The sequence below is a fragment of the Aquarana catesbeiana genome, linkage group LG01, assembly GCF_042186555.1.
Source record: "Aquarana catesbeiana isolate 2022-GZ linkage group LG01, ASM4218655v1, whole genome shotgun sequence".
NCBI lineage: Eukaryota > Metazoa > Chordata > Amphibia > Anura > Ranidae > Aquarana > Aquarana catesbeiana.
In genome coordinates this window covers 350,207,940-350,225,267 of record NC_133324.1, presented here as the reverse complement: position 1 = coordinate 350,225,267, position 17,328 = coordinate 350,207,940, and the positions used below count along the sequence as shown (strand labels likewise).

The 17,328-nt window shown below is 41.5% G+C and overlaps 1 protein-coding gene across 1 annotated transcript in view; it reads left to right on the top strand.

Annotated features, from left to right (window-relative positions):
* Positions 1-12,846, top strand: part of MRPL52 (mitochondrial ribosomal protein L52) — a gene marked incomplete in the record, with an annotated part of 14,280 nt that extends 1,434 nt beyond the window's left edge. Inside the window, 3 exon segments of the mRNA XM_073632532.1 lie at positions 2,449-2,516; positions 7,260-7,324; positions 12,682-12,846. Coding sequence (XP_073488633.1) covers positions 2,449-2,516; positions 7,260-7,324; positions 12,682-12,831 — 283 coding nt within the window.
* Positions 12,847-17,328: the final 4,482 nt, after the last annotated feature.

Here is a 17,328-nt window from a genome sequence, read left to right as displayed (position 1 = left end):
TTCCCACCAACAAAGCTTTCTTTTGGTGGTATTTGATAACCTCTGCGTTTTTTATTTTTTGCGCTATAAACAAAAAAAGAGAGACAATTTTGAAAATACAAAGCAATATTTTTTACTTTTTGCTAAATATCCCACAAAAAAATATTAAAAAACTACCGTATTTATCGGCGTATAACACGCACCCCAAGTTTAGGAGGGAATTTTAAGGAAAAAACTTTTAGGAGGGAAGTTTTAGGAAAAAAAACTTACATTAAAATGCCCATCAATGCAGCGTTATCAGTGTCCATCTGCAGCCTTGTCAGTGTCATTGCAGCCTTTTCAGTGTCAGTGCAGCCTTGCCCCCAGTTTCCATTGCAGCCTTGTCAGTGCAGCTTTGCCCCAGTGCAGCCTTGTCAGTGCAGCTTTGCCCCAGTGCAGCCTTGCCCCAGTGGTCAGTGCAGCCTTGTCATTTCAGCCTTGCCCCCAGTGTCCATTACAGATTTAAATATGGCGCCGCGGAGTTCGCAGGGACTCGGCGGAGCTGAACGAGCGCCGCTGAGATCACAGTGACTGGGCGGAGCCGAGATACACATAGCCGAGTGTACTCGGCTCTTCTCAGCGCCGCTCACAGTCATGCCCAGTCCCGCCCTATGATGCACATAACACAGGTCCAATGGCGGGACTGGGCGGGACTTTGAGCGGCGCTGAGAAGAGCCGAGTACACTCGGCTATGTGTATCTCAGCTCCGCCCAGTCACTGTGATCTCGGTGGCGCTCGTTCTGCTCCGCCGAGTCCCTGAAAACTCCACGGCGCCATTTTTAAATCTACACGCTATGTGTATGTCGGTGGCAATTGCCCGATCGATCAAAATTAGCGGGGATTGGCGTATAACACGTACCCACGATTTTCCCCTGATTTTAAGGGGAAAAAAGTGCGTGTTATACGCCGATAAATACAGTAATTTCTTTCTCAGTATAGGCCGATATGTATTCTTATACATATTTTTGGTTAAAAAAAAATCGCAATACGCGTATATTGATTGGTTTGTGCTAAATTTATAGCGTCTACAAAATAAGGTATAGATTTATGGCATTTTTATTATTCATTTTTTTTTATTAGTAATGGCAGTGATCTGCGATTTTTATCGTGACTGCAACCATTGTCATTTATACAGCAATCAGTGCTATAAAATGCACTGATTACTGTGTAAATTACATTGGCAGGGATGGGGTTAAACACTAGGGGGCGATCAAGGGGTTAAGTGTGTCCTAGGGAGTGATTCTAACTGTGGAGGGATGGGCTTCCACTGACTTGACAGCAATCACTGCTCCCGATGGCAGATAGCTGTAGATCCCTGTCATGTCACTAGGCAGAACAGGGAAATGCCTTGTTTACATAGGCATCTCCCTGTTCTACCTCTCCACACCACAATCGTGGGCCGCCGGTGAACATCGAGTTCCCGGGATTTGCGTGCATGTGCCCGATAGGCGGCAAATTTAAAGGCATGTACAGATACGCCCATTTGCCTGCCTGTGCCATTCTGCCGACATACATCTGTGTGCGGCAGTTGGCAAGTGGTTAACAGTTTGCGCACAATCAAATAAACATTTCCAACAAAAACTATTGTTTAAAATGTTTACCCCAGCACTTGCAGTTTACAAAGTTCTGTGCTGCTGCTCCTGCTCTCTTGGTGCAAATAGTTAGCTGGACAGTGCAGCTTTCAGCCAGTCTGTTAGCTTGAAGAAGCTTTGGCACATCTTTAAATGAGAAATACGACAGAGAAGACAGTTGGAGCAATTAGAATCCTATATCAGGCAAAAATGGGACAACATTCCTCTCCCAAAACTCCAGCGACTGGTCTCCACAGTTCCCAGACATTTACAAATTGTTAAAAGAAGAGGGGTGCCACATCGTGCTAAACATAGCCCCGTTTTTGAGATGTGTTGCTGCCATAAATTTTAAAATTCCCTTATTTTTTTTCATTAAATGGTACATTTTTTCTTTCTTTCTTTTTTGTTTAAACATTTGATATTTTTTCTATTTGCTATTGTGAATAAAATATGGGTTTATGATATTTGCAAATCATTGCATTCTATTTTTATGTAGATTTTACACAGTGTCCCAACTTTTTTGGAATCGGGGTTGTATGTAGGCACTGTTAGAATTGACAATTTTATATTTCCCTGTTCAAATATGTTTGGAAAAAAAAACAATTTCTATGGGGAGTTTTTAGTTTTTCATATGATTGTACTTTAGAAATAAATAAGATCTCTGTTTTAATGGTGATACAGCAAGTGTCAAATTGCATCTATCATGAATTCACAATCCACCTGGTCAGTGGCTGCTAAGCTTTGCTAATAGCTGGTTGATAAACACAAAATTACAGACTGTAGATATCCTGGTTTTTCATCTGTAGAATGTATTGATATTAGGAAGGGAATACTTATATTTATTATGTCGTACACACAGGCATGGCTTTTCTCGCAGTGATTCAGAGTATGGACCCTTGACAGACCTTCCAGACTGGAGCTTTGCAGGTAAATTAAGATGAATGTGATGCATTTTTTCAGATTCATTGAGATACTTGCACAATAACATGATGCATAAGATGGAAAGTTGCTTAAACACAAAATTCCGTTCAAGCATTATACCAAGCACATTGATTTTTCTTGATGTATTTTTTTATGTTTTTTTAAATGTGTGCATACATTTCTTGGTTCATAAGTCCCATATAAAACAGATCTTTAGTGTAAATTTAAAAAAAAATTGTGAGAGAGCCCCCCTGGGGTGTAAAGAACCTGTTAAAGGGACACCAGGGCCCGTCAGGAAGGGGATAAAATGTACAGTCCTAGCATGTTCCAGGTTTCATAAACTACTGTGCATGCAGGAAGTACATTCATTTTAACCAGGCTAATCAATATGTCTGAAAATCACAAATCTGGGGATGAAGTTGGTGAGCAGATGTCCGCGCCGCCAAAGGAGCTCGTAGTTGTCGCATCACTTATAGTCGGGGTGACTATAGATTTTTTTTGTTATCTGTTTATCTTTTTAAATGTTTAATGTACAAAAATGCCAAAATGAGAATAAAAACTGTCCAGTTTTGTTAATCTGTTGACACCGGTGTCATACATATATGTGGTGACATGGAGGTGAGCCGCTTTCTGAGGTGCCACATATATGTGCAGGAAGTGCATGCCATAGCATGCTAACAGAACAGAGACTGAGCTCTCACTGATGGCTCCAGGTCTTGTACTTGTGATTACCATTAAAACCAACCCTGTACTTGCTTTCTCCTTCGGAACAGAGCAAAGGATACATTGAGGGTAATTTCCTAGACTGGAGCAGACACAATTTAAAGCAAAGATAAAATAGTCTCTTAAATTGTAAGGTCTAACAAGCAGGGACCTCTGATTCCTCTTGTACCAAATTGTATTGTAACTACTGTTTGCCTTCATTTTGTAAAGCGCTGCACAAACTGTTGGCACTATATAAATACAAAATAATAATTAGATCAGGGCTTGATCTGTTAGTGCTATTGTGTCTCGGCCCTGATACGCGTACAAGGGACAAGTACCACGCACACATAAATGGTATCCGTCTGAGCATCATTAGAAGAATTTACCTTGGTATTGTTATTGGCGGCTTGCAGTGGCTTGCTTGTGAGCTGGTAAATTACTATTTTTACAATAACCACTAGGTGGCTCACTCGCCTGTTATTCATAGCACAGTTCATGTGCCTTCTTGTGCTGCTCAACACCAGTGCTTGCACATTGATCCACTTGTTTATATCAATTAAATTGAACCACAAACAGTAATGCTCTGTACACACGGTCGGATTTTCCGATAGAAAATGTCCGATCGGATCGTGTTGTCGGAAATTCCGACCGTGTGTGGGCTCCATCGGACATTTTCCATCGGATTTTCCGACACACAAAGTTGGAGAGCAGGAGATAAAATTTTCCGACAACAAAATCCGTTGTCGGAAATTCCGATCGTGTGTACACAAATCCGACGGACAAAGTGCCACGCATGCTCAGAATAAATAAAGAGATGAAAGCTATTGGCCACTGCCCCATTTATAGTCCTGACGTACGTGTTTTACGTCACTGCGTTCAGAACGATCGGATTTTCCGACAACTTTGTGTGACCGTGTGTATGCAAGACAAGTTTGAGCCAACATCCATCGGAAAAAATCCATGGATTTTGTTGTCGGAATGTCCGAACAAAATCCGACCGTGTGTACGCCCTATAACTCTTGCAGCCATATTTAGTAAAGCAATCAGCACTCATCTTACTTTACTTACTTTCACTTTACTTTGTATATTTTGCTTTTTGGATTGCTTTTATGACCTAGCATGCCAGAGTAGCCAAAGATATGCAAGTTCTAACTATAAATCAACTATTATGGTATGAGTTATAAATATAATTTTGACAGTCCTTAATGGTTTTACATCTTGCTTCTTTAGCAATGTCCTGTCTACTTTGTAAGCTATAACAGAAGAATATATAATCGGTGCATATGAAACTATGTCAGTTATCAAATTTTGCCAGAATACGTCAGAATAAGTCTTGGCACCCTCTCACATAGTGGGATATAAATCCATTTCCCCAAATCCAAAGGAGCATTTCAGTAAAGTTAAGTGAATTAATTTGTGTCTTTCCTATGATGGATAACACAGTTAAAGTGCACCTGTTTTTGGACTAGGCAAAGCAACAGATTTGCTTTATGGTGGAGTTTATCAAACTGTACTTTCTAAAAAAGATGGATTAAGGCAGAACGAGACCGTTAGTTCAAACCCACCCAACCCTTTGATTGACATTGATAAGGATTGCAATAAGCACAGAGTAGTCACCCCCCATTTAAACTATCCCCTGGTTTACTGCATGAGGATGAATATTTTAGCTGGGTCCCCTGGATAACCACCAGGACCTAGGCTTCTGTCTAGGTTGCCTTGTGAATGATTCAACTCCTTGGTGGTGATACTTTAAGGCCCCCTTCATGCCAAACCTCCCTGTAACCTCAACCGTAACACCAACCAGCCTTAAGTAAATGTTGTACCTTGATTTGCATACTCCTCATTCCTGTGTTGTGATTCTTTGTACCCAAGACCAACTCTTCCTGTCGCCTAACATGTGGTACATGGCTGGCATCCCAGTGCCAGAATCTGCTGTTCCACTTTTTTCTTTTGTTTTTTGTTTTTAGCAGGAAGTGCTTAACTGTACTATCTGCCTTGGACTAAATCCTGAAAACATATTTAGCTTAGGCCTGTACATACTGTATATAGTAGTATGCCTCTTAGCCTTGCTCCGAACCTGCATTTTGCCACCAGACCTACATGCAGAGCAAAAATACAAAGTATTTTCTGGGCTTTTCAGAAAGTGCTTTTTTCATACACCCTTTAAAGGTCTGGCAAACCTTGGTTTCAGCTATGGACTATATCAAAAGCTACAGAATCTCCTTCTACTCATAACCATCTCATGATTTAATTACCAAATTGTTTTTGACATTGTGTTTAATGCAAAAGCCTTTCTATCACTTTGTCCTCTCTGTTAGACAATGAGGAAAACTGTCCAGTTCCACGACATTAAAGAAGCAACATTTTCTAAGTGATGCTCATAGTGGTTTTCATAAAGGGAGTTCCTCTCATCTGTCAGAATTTAAAGCCCTCACTGTTACCCACCCCAGGAGTTCTTCCAGTTGACCGCTCAGACAGTTTATACAAATCTGACAGCTGTTCTAACCCTTTCAAATACTATCTAAAACTGAAACAAAATACTAGGGATTCACGTTTAGTGTAGTGTTGCTGGGCTTCTTCAACAGTGTAGTGTGGCCAGACTCTACGCTGCGTTTATATTGCTTTAAACAAGCTGTTCCTGGCAACCACTGGTAGACAGTTTTTAGAGACATGAGGACCTGTTCTGCTTTGCACAGTATGAGAAGCCTGTACTGGGACCAGGTTTTCCAAAGCAAAGGAGGAAGTACCTGGAGTCAGGAGGCTGCAGTCGTTATTGCTGGAAACAAGATTTTTTTTTTGCAGGAGCTTCTTGTACAAGATCATAATGTATTATTTTTAATAGCTGTTCAGTTGTGCTTTATGGGACTTTCTCAGTCTGAAATAAAGGATGCTTACTTACGTTTTCCCATTTGAAGAGAACTGTAACAGTATCTCAGTGTTTGCCTTCCAGGGTAATCACTACCAGTTTTAACCTCCTACAGTTTGGCCTGTTTTCAGTCCCTCGAGCGTTTTGCCAGTTACAGTCTGCAGGGTGTGACAACACTTACATGGCATTGCAGTAATTCTATACCTGGATCGTATTATTCTCAAATGTTCTTTATTACCCTTGGCAAAGGCTCATTATATAGTTTCATAGTTAGTAAGGTTGAATGAAAACGCCAATCTAGTTCAACTTGTGTGTGTTTCTCAATACCATTTCCCATATTCCTGTATATTGCGATCACTAAGATGCCCATCTAAAATGATCAACACTTTCCGCTGACACCACTGATTGTGGAAGGGGGTTCCACATCGTTACCACTCTAACAGTAAATAACCCCCAATGCAGTTTAAGGTAGAACCGCTTAACTGCTTTCATTGGGTTGCCGCGTGTCTTCTTACACTTCCTAAGACTGAATCCTTTCCTCCCTATGCTAGAATCACCATAAGGTATTTGAATATCGCTATCATATCTCCTCTCAAGCATCTCTTCTCCAGGGAGAATAAGTTTAATGTTTGTAATCTTCATTTGGCAAAAGCATGGTGGTTTGTTTTATCTAGACAAATCCCTACCCACTACCAGCACACCCACAGGTTCCCTAAATATGTGTCACTATTACCCATCACAAAGTTTGTCTCACTATAACCCTTCCTTTCCGTTTCATTCTGTAATTCCAATACAGCATTGTATGCACCGCATTGGCATAGTGGTCTTGGAAGAAAACTCATATATTTCCTTTCATCATTAGTGGAGACTTGTTCCTTTTTATTGTAGATATCTCTGGCTCTTGAGGGATGGTCCTTTGCCATCCTTTCCTGGAACATGATTAGTGTAGATGGCAGTCTCCTGAAAAGGGGTATAGCCTTGAAATGAGAATGTCTGGTACCAATAATAGAGAAACTGAATAAGTACAGAAGAGGCTTTCTGGCTAATCTAGGTAATAGCAGGTATTTCTATGCCTGCGCATAGGCGTGACTTTAATTTAAAGCTTGCAGTATGGCTTTCCTAACTGCACAAAACTGATCTTATTACAAGTCTTTTAAACTGAATATTTTCATTCATAGATGGACGTCCAGCCCCACTATGGAAAGGCCAGATCAGGAGACAAGAGGAAAACAAGGCTTTGGCTGTAAGTGTGTTACAATCTGGTATGATATGCTCAGTTTTGGGATTGCTAAAGCTTTAAAAAATGCTACTACGACGGTACTAAAGAAACTGCTAATTGCAGGAATGCTAAATCCACTTGAAGTTATTGACTTACTGAGGACATTCTTTCTGCAGAACTTTATGCTAATAACATATTGTATTTCCTCAGTGAATCCACCCACAGGTAGATACACTAATGGTTTATGTCTGTTTTATTGATTGTAACAGTTTGTCTGAAGGCCAGTGAATTTTTTTGGTTTTCCCCCTGTATGTTAATTGGCACAAACTGCACAACTCTATGCATGGTTTCTTCTATTGTACAGACGCATATAATGGAATATCATGCAACACTATATTCATTTATGTGTCAATGCTCCCTTCCATTGCTTTTGGTGAAATCATATTTCTTCCTCTTTCAGTAGATTTTTCATTAGAGGTTTATGAGTAAACAAGGTAGACAACACCATAGTCATATACAGATTTTGAGTGTCCTCTTACATAGCACAAAAGAAATCTAAGAATACAATGCCGGGGGTGAGTCTAACATCTGGTTATGTGTGTTACATTATGCAGTAAATATAATTGTTAGCAATTGCAAATGCGGTAAGTGGTTGGTGTCAGGTGTGGACTGAGAGGTCAGAAATTGGACCAGGCAATAAGTATCCCTTGAGATCTTTTCATAGCAATCAAGTCTGAGGCATAAGGGGGGCCTATCAAAATCTTAAAGGGTTTCCGAGAGAATGGTCTAAGTACTGTTTAGGTGTAAACAAAACTGCTGGCTTGTTGGTTCAGGAGCAGTAACAGGTCAGGACCTGCTCCTATCTTAGCAGTTTGCAGGTTTGTTTATCCCACCACATGTACCTTTCTGCTTCCATACTTCCTGACCACTTCTTCCCGGTCAACAGCTCTTCTCTTACCAATGCTCTCACTTCCTCAACACCCACAATGCAGCAGTCTGAGGATTACTGGTATGAATTAGGTGTTTATCTACAGACCCATTTAAATGTATGAATGGATTTTTAATTAAAAAAATATTCATATATCTGTCAGCAGGTGAAATGAGGACGATGGTGACTATCCTCACTTCTTAGCAGTTCTCACAAAAGTGAGTACACCCCTCACATTTTTGTAAATATATCTTTTCATGTGACAACAATGTAGAAATGACACTTTGCTACAATGTAAAGTAGTGAGTGTACAGCTTGTATAACAGTGTAAATTTGCTGTCCCCTCAAAATAACTCAACACACAGCCATTTAATGTCTAAACCGCTGGCAACAAAAGTGAGTACACCCCTAAGTGAAAATGTCCAAATTGGGCCCAAAGTGTCAATATTTTGTGTGGCCACCATTATTTTCCGGCACTGCCTTAACCCTCTTGGGCATGGAGTTCACCAGAGCTTCACAGCTTCACAGGTGGTCATTGGAGTCCTCTCCCGTGACGACATCACGGAGCTGGTGGATGTTAGAGACCTTGCGCTCTTCCACCTTCTGTTTGAGAATGCCCCACAGATGCTCAATAGGGTTTAGGTCTGGAAACATGCTTGGCCAGTCCATTACCTTTACGCTCAGCTTCTTTAGCAAGGCAGTGGTCGCCTTGGAGGTGTGTTTGGGGCCGTTATGTTGGAATACTGCCCTGCGGCCCAGTCTCCAAAGGGAGGGGATCATGCTCTGCTTCAGTATGTCACAGTACATGTTGGCATTCATGGTTCCCTTAATAAACTGTAGCTCCCCAGTGCCAGCAGCACTCATGCAGCCCCAGACCATGACACTTCCTCCACCATGCTTGACTGAAGGCAAGACACACTTGTTTTTGTAATCCTGTATCCGGTTGCTGCCACACGTGCTTGATACCATCTGAACCAAATAAGTTTATCTTGGTCTCATCATACCACAGGACATGGTTCCAGTAATCCATATCCTTAGTCTGCCTGTCTTCAGCAAACTGTTTGCGGGCTTTCTTATGCATCATCTTTAGAAGAGACTTCCTTCTGGGACGACAGCCATGCAGACCAATTTGATGCAGTGTGCGGCGTGTGGTCTGAGCACTGATAGGCTGACTCCCCACCCCTTCAACCTCTGCAGCAATGCTGGCAGCACTCATACGACTATTTCCCAAAGACAACCTCTGGATTTGACACTGAGCACGTGCACTCAACTTCTTTGGTCGACCATGGTGAGGCCTGTTCTGAGCGGAACCTGTCCTATTAAACCGCTGTATGGTCTTGGCCACCATACTGTAGCTCAGTTTCAGGGTCTTGGCAATCTTCTTATAGCCTAGGCCATCTTTATTTAGAGAAACAATTATTTTTTTCAGATCCTCAGAGAGTTCTTTGCCATGAGGTGCCATGTTGAACTTCCAGTGACCAGTATGAGAGAGTGGGAGCGATAACACCAATTTTAACACACCTGCTCCCCATTCACACCTGAGACCTTGTAACACTAACGAGTCACATGACATTGGGGAGGGGAAATGGCTAATTGGGGCCAATTTGGACATTTTCACTTGGGGTGTACTCACTTTTGTTAGCGGTTTAGACATTAATGGCTGTTGAGTTATTTTGACGGGGCAGCAAATTTACACTGTTATACAAGCTGTACACTCACTACTTTACATTGTAGAAAAGTGTCATTTCTTCAGTGTTGTCACATGAAAAGATAAAATATTTACAAAATGTGAGGGGTGTTCTCACTTTTGTGAGATTATGTGTGTGTGTGTGTGTATATATATTGTATATATATTATATATAATATATGACACAAAAAAATTCTATCTTTCTTACATTTTGTGCATGGTTTTTGATGTATTTTTAATTAATCAAGGCAATTTACACATTACAGAACAAAAGAAGACGGCTTTTTTGGCATCCCTTTTATCCCCGTTGCTGTTCCCCACAAATATACTGCTTCAAGGTCCAGCATGGCTTATCTTCCAGGGTGAATGATGGCCAGCATAATATAACTCCCTTCATGTGGGCCCACACTGTCATGAACACACTCCTTGGGGGTGCTTCAGAAAATTTACAAAAACAAAGCTTCACACATGATCAAGGCACACTCGGTTTTCAATATTTATCTAAGTTGACCACCACTGGTTTAGAGATATCGGCTACATCTGGCAAAAGCAACAACATAATCTCTGAACTCACAGTTGAGAAAAACATAATCCCATTTTACTTTTCTTCCAACTCCAGTACCGCAAAGTCAACTCTTGAAATTTTTCATGTTCAGGACATACCTAAAAGAAGCATATTCACTGTCAAAAGGTGCAACATTAAACCTCGGTTTACATGCTGCTTGTACCATGTTGACAAGGATTTACTGAAATCTTAAAAACACTAATGGGTAGCAGAACAGGAAACAGAAGAGGCTGCAGACATTTGTCATGTTCCCTAGTTGGAAAAAAAAGCAGAATTGGGTTTTATGGCGTAGGCAGGGGTTTTCCACTATGTGCCAATCTATTGTTTCTGTTGTAAAATGTTTCAACGCAAACAAATCATTGTAAATATTAATATAGTATTGGTAACTGTTTATGTGCCTAGTGCCCACCATCCCATACTTTGGCACATTATTGTGCAGCCCTCGGGCCCATACAGACACTATCCCTTTGGGTAGGGTCTTAAGCCATTCATAGACCGTTTGAACCGGCTGAGACTCAAATCATGTCTGGGCAGGCAGATTGTACCCAAGTAGATCAGCCTGGGTACAACCAGCATGTTACGGTTACTGCTCATGGCTATAGCCGCTAGCAGTAACCATTGTATTCTGGCTGGAAATACTCCCCCATGCCTCCCTCTGGCAGAATACAATAGCGCAGTGGGAGGCATTCCCCCATCAACACTGACTGTGGTGATGGGGAATTCAAGCGATCATCTTTCCTTCCAACCAAAAAATTAAGTCAGCAGCTACAAATACTGTAGCTACTGACTTTTAATATTAGGACACTTATCTGTCCAGGGATCCCACGATGTTGTCACCCCAGCCGATTTTTCAGTCAGCTCCCGGGTGCTTCCGCCGCCATGGCGCCTTGTGGCACCACAGCCGATTCCCTACTGCGAATGCGCGAACTGGGCTGTGCTTTGCGAATGGCCGAGCGGCGGGTTAAGGAGGAGGGGGCCGAACTTCCGAGTGACTTTGCTGCGGCAAAGTCACCTGGAAGTGGGAGCGAGTACCTGTATGTACCCCCCCCCCCCCCCCCCAAAAGATTCCGAATGTAGCAGCGGAGGGGAGGAGGAAGCAAAAAAGCGAAGCTTTCACTTGTGGGTGAAGCTCCGCTTTTAAATGGCTTGAGTTTTTTTGTTTTTATTTTTTTGTGCTGTCTATTCCTGTCCTCCTTCCCTTGTTGTTGTGTGTGTGTTTTTTTTTTTTTCTCTTTCCTCTGACCCTTTGTAATGGATCTTGCTGAGAAAAGTATCAAATGTGGCACAAGTAATTAGAATTAATGTTACTAGGATTTCACTAAAAAACATTTTCTGTGTGGCTTTACGGCCTCATGCACACAATGTTTTTACAGCTGCTGTTTTTGGCTTCAGGCATTTTTTTTTTTCTGCAGCCAATAAACGCCCCAGCATGTTATCCTATGTGTCCATGCACACATAGGCTGTTATCAGCGTTTTTTGGCAAGGGCTTAGAGTTTTAAAAGCAGTTTTTTCAGCTGTAAAAACGTTCTAACTTAGATAAAAGCTTTTTTGAGCCATAAGCTTTTGTGGGAGTATAGTTTTGCTAAAAAAAAAAAAAAAAAAAAAAAAAAGGCTGAAATACGCAAACTGCAAAACTCATTCTACAGCTTTTTACAGCTAACGCTACAAATATATATATATAATTTTTTTTTTTTTTTTTTTAAGGTCCAGTGTGCATGAGGCCTACAAGTTAGGCCTCATGTACACTCAACTTTTATATAGCTGCTGTTTTTGGCTTCAGACTTTTTTTTTTTTTTCTGCAGCCAGTAAACTCCTCGGCATGTTATCCTATGTGTCCATGCACAAGTAGGCTGTTATCAGCAGTTTTTGGTAGGGGCGTTTTCTGACTGGAAAAAAACCCAGAACCAGTGGGTTTTAAGAGGAGTTTTTCAACTGTAAAAACACTCTCTGAAAAACACTGAAAACGTGGTTATTCGGCGATTATCAGCTTTTTTTGACCCATAAACTTTTGTAGTTGTAATTTTTGTTTTTTAAAAAAAAGCTGAAAAATGCATTCTACAGCAAACGCAACTGGCATTTTTATAATGCTCAGTGTACATGAGGCCTAAAGTTAATATCTGTGAGTAGCTGGTGTATTTTTATTATTTGTTTTGCCGTCTGGCGTCTGTACAATATAACTTATCTCCCTCCCCTCATTACAGAGCCGAATTGTTCTTCTCAGTAATGAAATTGACGAAGGAATGAAGAAGTGGTCTGAGAAACAGGAGGACCTCAAACAAGAAAAACTTTTAAAACAGAAGACCAAACTGAAGTCTAAGTCATTATTTAATAAAGCACCAAGCTCTAAATAAACCTTTAAATATGAATGCTTTTATTTATTTCTCACCACAAAAAGTGCTTGTATACCCACTTTAAGACCAGGTCTTTTCTGACACTTTTTGTTTACATATGAAAATCTGCTTTTTTTGCTAGAAAATTACTTAGAACCCCCAAACATTATATATATATATATATATATATATAAAATTTATTTATATTTTTAGCAGAGATCCTAGAGAATAAATATGGTGGGTTTTGCAATTTATGTCACATGGTATTTGTGAAGCGGTTTTTCTAATGTACATTATTTGGCAAAATATACTTTTGTATGAAATTTAATGCACACAATATAAAACCCAATTGTTTGGTAAAATATAAGAGATGGTGTTACCATCTATCTATCTATCACCAGATGGAGTAGATAGATACCCAACATGTCACGCTTCAAAATTGCGCACGCTCGTGGAACTACGGTATTTAAAATCTCCATAGACGACGCTTTAAAAGCCTTTACAGGTTACCAGTTTGGAGTTTCACAGAAGGTCTGGTGCTAGAATTATTGTTCTCGCTCTGACGTTCATGGCAATTCCTCACGTTTTTTTTTTTTTTTTTCTTAACTTTTATTGATGTCACCAGAAATGGAAACATCCCTTTTGACAGGTACTCTTTGGGAGATATCTGGGCTCTATTAGACCTCAGATCTCTCCTCTGCCCTTTAAAAGCATTTGATCACACCAAGATCAGTGTGATCAGATGCTTTCAATTTTTAAAAATGGCGATGTTTACTTCCGGGGAAACCGGAAGTGACAAAGTACAGGTTGCTTTCGGTCCTCGAAAAGCTCTATGGTAAGCCAGCAGAACCGCTGGGTTCTCTGGTGGGATGGAGATCCTCGAGAGGCGACTGTGGGTCGACCCCTCCCACCACTTGTAAAAGCAATCCAGCGGCTAATTAGCTGCTTGGATGGCTTTTAGAAAAAAGCCGATCGCCTCCTGGAATAGCAGTACCGGGATCATGCCTGTAGTTGCAGGCATCATCCTGGTATAACCACTTGAAGTACAGATGTAAAAGTACATAGTGTGGTCTTCAAGTGGATACACAGGTTCTTCTCTATGTTCCTTTGACACCTTCCTGTTGGATCTTTCTGATGCTGTGAATTAGGCCCCTTGCACCTGGGGATGTCTATCAGCAGTGAACCCATGATTGATTGGTGCAGCATCCAGTCCTGCTACCTGCAGCCTTTCAAAGTCTATGTCAGGCTATGGCTGAATGGGGCTGAACGCTGTACCAAGTAGTAGCAGCAGCGCTTAGGCCCCTATGCATTCAAAGATGAATGCAGGTCTCCTGCATTCTGTGCATTTGTCCCTGAACACATAGGGATGTAAATGTGGGTACCACTTGTTACAGCATTAAGCCCCATCCAGCCACAGCCTGACATAGATTTTAAAAGGCTGCAGGCAGCGTATCTGGATGCTACATTAAAGCTCCATAAGGTATGTACTGCATCTAGACAACATATGCAAGGGATGCAAGTTTAATTTTTGTATAGACAGACTTCTGAATGCAGTCTCTATTGCAGGTGGCTAGCACCTGTCTTATCAAGCTGTATTATACTGCTTTCAAGAGCTGTCTTGTACACAGTAAGCTGGTTGCTATAAGCCAAAATGAACCCCTGTTGAGTGTAGCAAGAGCCTGTGCTAAACAGATCTGTCAGGAATAAGCATATAAAGAAAGGCACCCTCTAACCACCTCAGCCCCGGAAAGGTTTTACCCCCTTAATGACCAGGCCATTTTTTGTGATACGGCACTGCATTACATCAACTGACATTTGCGCAGTCGCTGTACACAAAATTGATGTCCTTTTTTCCCCACCAATAGAGCTTTCTTTTGGTGGTATTTGATCACCCCTGCAGTTCTTATTTTTTATGCTATAAACAGAAAAAAAAAGAGCGATAATTTTGGGGAAAAAATTATATTTTTTACTTTCTGCTATAAAACACATCCAATAAATGTATTTTTTTTTTTAAATCTAATTTCTTCTTCATTTTAGGCGAATATGTATTCTGTTACATATTTTTAGTAGAAAAAAAATCCCAATAAGCGTATATTGATTGGTTTGCGTAAAAGTTATCGTGTCTACAAACTATGGGATATTTTATGATATTTTTATTTTATTTTTTTTTTAGTAGAAATGGTGGCGATTTTTTTTTTTTTTTTTTTGGGGGGGGTGGGGGGGGGGTGGGACTGCGGCAGACAAATCTGACACCTAACTGACATTTTTTGGGGATCAGTATTACAGTGATCAGTGCTAAAAATATGCACCATTACTGTTCTAATGACACTGGCAGGGAAGGGGTTAAATTCAGTGGCGATCATAGGGTTAAATGTGTCCCTAGTGGGTGCTTGCTTACAGTGTGGGGGGTGGCCTGACTGGGTGAAGGCGGAGATCCGTGTTCCTGCTTAGCAGGAGCACAAGATTTCTATCTTCTTCCCTGTCAGAAAGGCGGTCTGCCTTGTTTATATAGGCAGACTGCTGTTCTCCCTCTCTCGGGAATGATTGGCTTCTCCTCTGTCCAATCAGCACGCGATCGCGCCTCCGGGGGCACGCTCCCCAAAGTGGCTATTGCACGAAATTACATACAGGTAAGTGATTTTCTGCAATAGAGCCGACCTGCCGCAGTACAAGTACTTTAGGCGGTTGGCAAGTGGTTAAAGTCTTTACACTGGGTCTCCACATTTTGATAGCTGACTATGCATTCGAGAATAAAAAAAAAAAAAATATTCTTTAGAGAGCTTCAGAGGCATTATTATTTGTTCTACACTTGGGAAAATCATTCTGAGACAGCTAAGCTACAGACCTGATGGATACATATTGCACACAACTTTTAGGGGAAGTTTTTACTGAGTCAGATTTCCCTCCTGTGATTTGCAGCTGATGCTACAGCAATTCCTGGTGTCCGTGGTGTTGCATACGGATGTGTGTTCAGTGGAATGTGCATATGGACTACATCTGTTTGTGGATTTAGAAGTTAAATGTTTTGCAGCACTGTTGTTCATGACATCAAGGTCGTTTAATATATATACACTATATTACCAAAAGATTTGGGACAACTGCCTTTACACACACATGAACATTAATGGCATTCCAGTCTTAGTCTGTAGAGTTCAATATTTAGTTGGCCCACCCTTTGCAGTTATAACAGCTTCAACTCTTCTGGGAAGGCTGTCCACAAGGTTTAGGAGTGTGTCTATGGGAATGTTTGACCATTTTACCAGAAGCGCGTTTGTGAGGTCAGGCACTGATGTTGGACGAGAAGGCCTGGCTTGCAGCCTCTGCTCTAAAGCCCCATACAAACTATCAGATTTTCTGCTGATTTTTGTCTTCAGATTTATAAAACCATGTAGTGCAAAGGCCTGCCTGATTGCATACAAATTGAAACTCCTAAGGTTTGACCTCATATTATATGGTTTTGGTAAATCTGAAGGAAAAAAAAAATCTTCAGAAAATCTGATGTGTATGGGGCTTAATTCATCCCAAAGGTGTTTTATTGGGTTGAGGTCAGGACTCTGTGCAGGCCAGTCAAGTTCCTTCAGCCCAAACTCACTCATCCATGTCTTTATGGACCTTGCTTTGTGAACTGGTGCACAGTCATGTTGGAACAGGAAGGGGCCATCTCCAAACTGTTTCCATAAAGTTAAGAGCATGAAATTGCCTTCAAAAACGGGTGGCTTCGGGGAGCACTGCGCCCTGAGCTCACCCAGTTGTGTGACGTTAGCGAATTAATATTAAAAGGCAGTTATTTCCACTAATTGCATAGAAAATAGATTTGCATATTACTGTATATGTAATAAATTCATAACTGCAGTCACTGGTGTTCTTCCTAATATCTGCCTGACGTCACCATATTGTGCTCAATTTACTATGTTAAAAGGCAGTGGTCTCCAAACTGCGGCCCAGAGACTGAATGTGGCACTTTGTAGTGGCGTCACTAGGGTTGGTGTCACCTGGTGTGGTAAAACATGGTGTCACCCCCCCCTCCTGTCTAGGCTGCCCAGCACCCTGCAGGCAGTGCACGGTCACGGGGCGCACCCCAAACTGGCCCCTGTAAATGATAGTATAGGGTGGTATAGTGACAGGTTAGGGTGGTATAGTGGCAGGTTTGGATGATATAGGGCAGGTTAGGGTAGTATAGAGTGGTTTAATGGCAGGTTAGGGTGGTATAGGGCAGGTTAAGATATTATAGAGTGGTATAGTGGCAGTTTGGGGTGGCACAGGGCAGGTTGGGGGTGGCACAGGGCAGGTTAGGGGTGGTACAAGGCTGGTTGGGGTGGTACAAGGCAGAATTGGAATAGTGACAGTGTGCTGTGCAGTAACTTATAGCATACCTCATGCTTGCAGATGAAGACCCCGGCGGGTGGGAGGGGCGGCTGTGTCCTCGCCTCTATCTCCTTCAGCTGTGGGATCAGCGTGAATGGGTCTGTGGGAGGAGTGGATGAGGCAGCCACACCCCCAGCTCCACCCACCTACTCC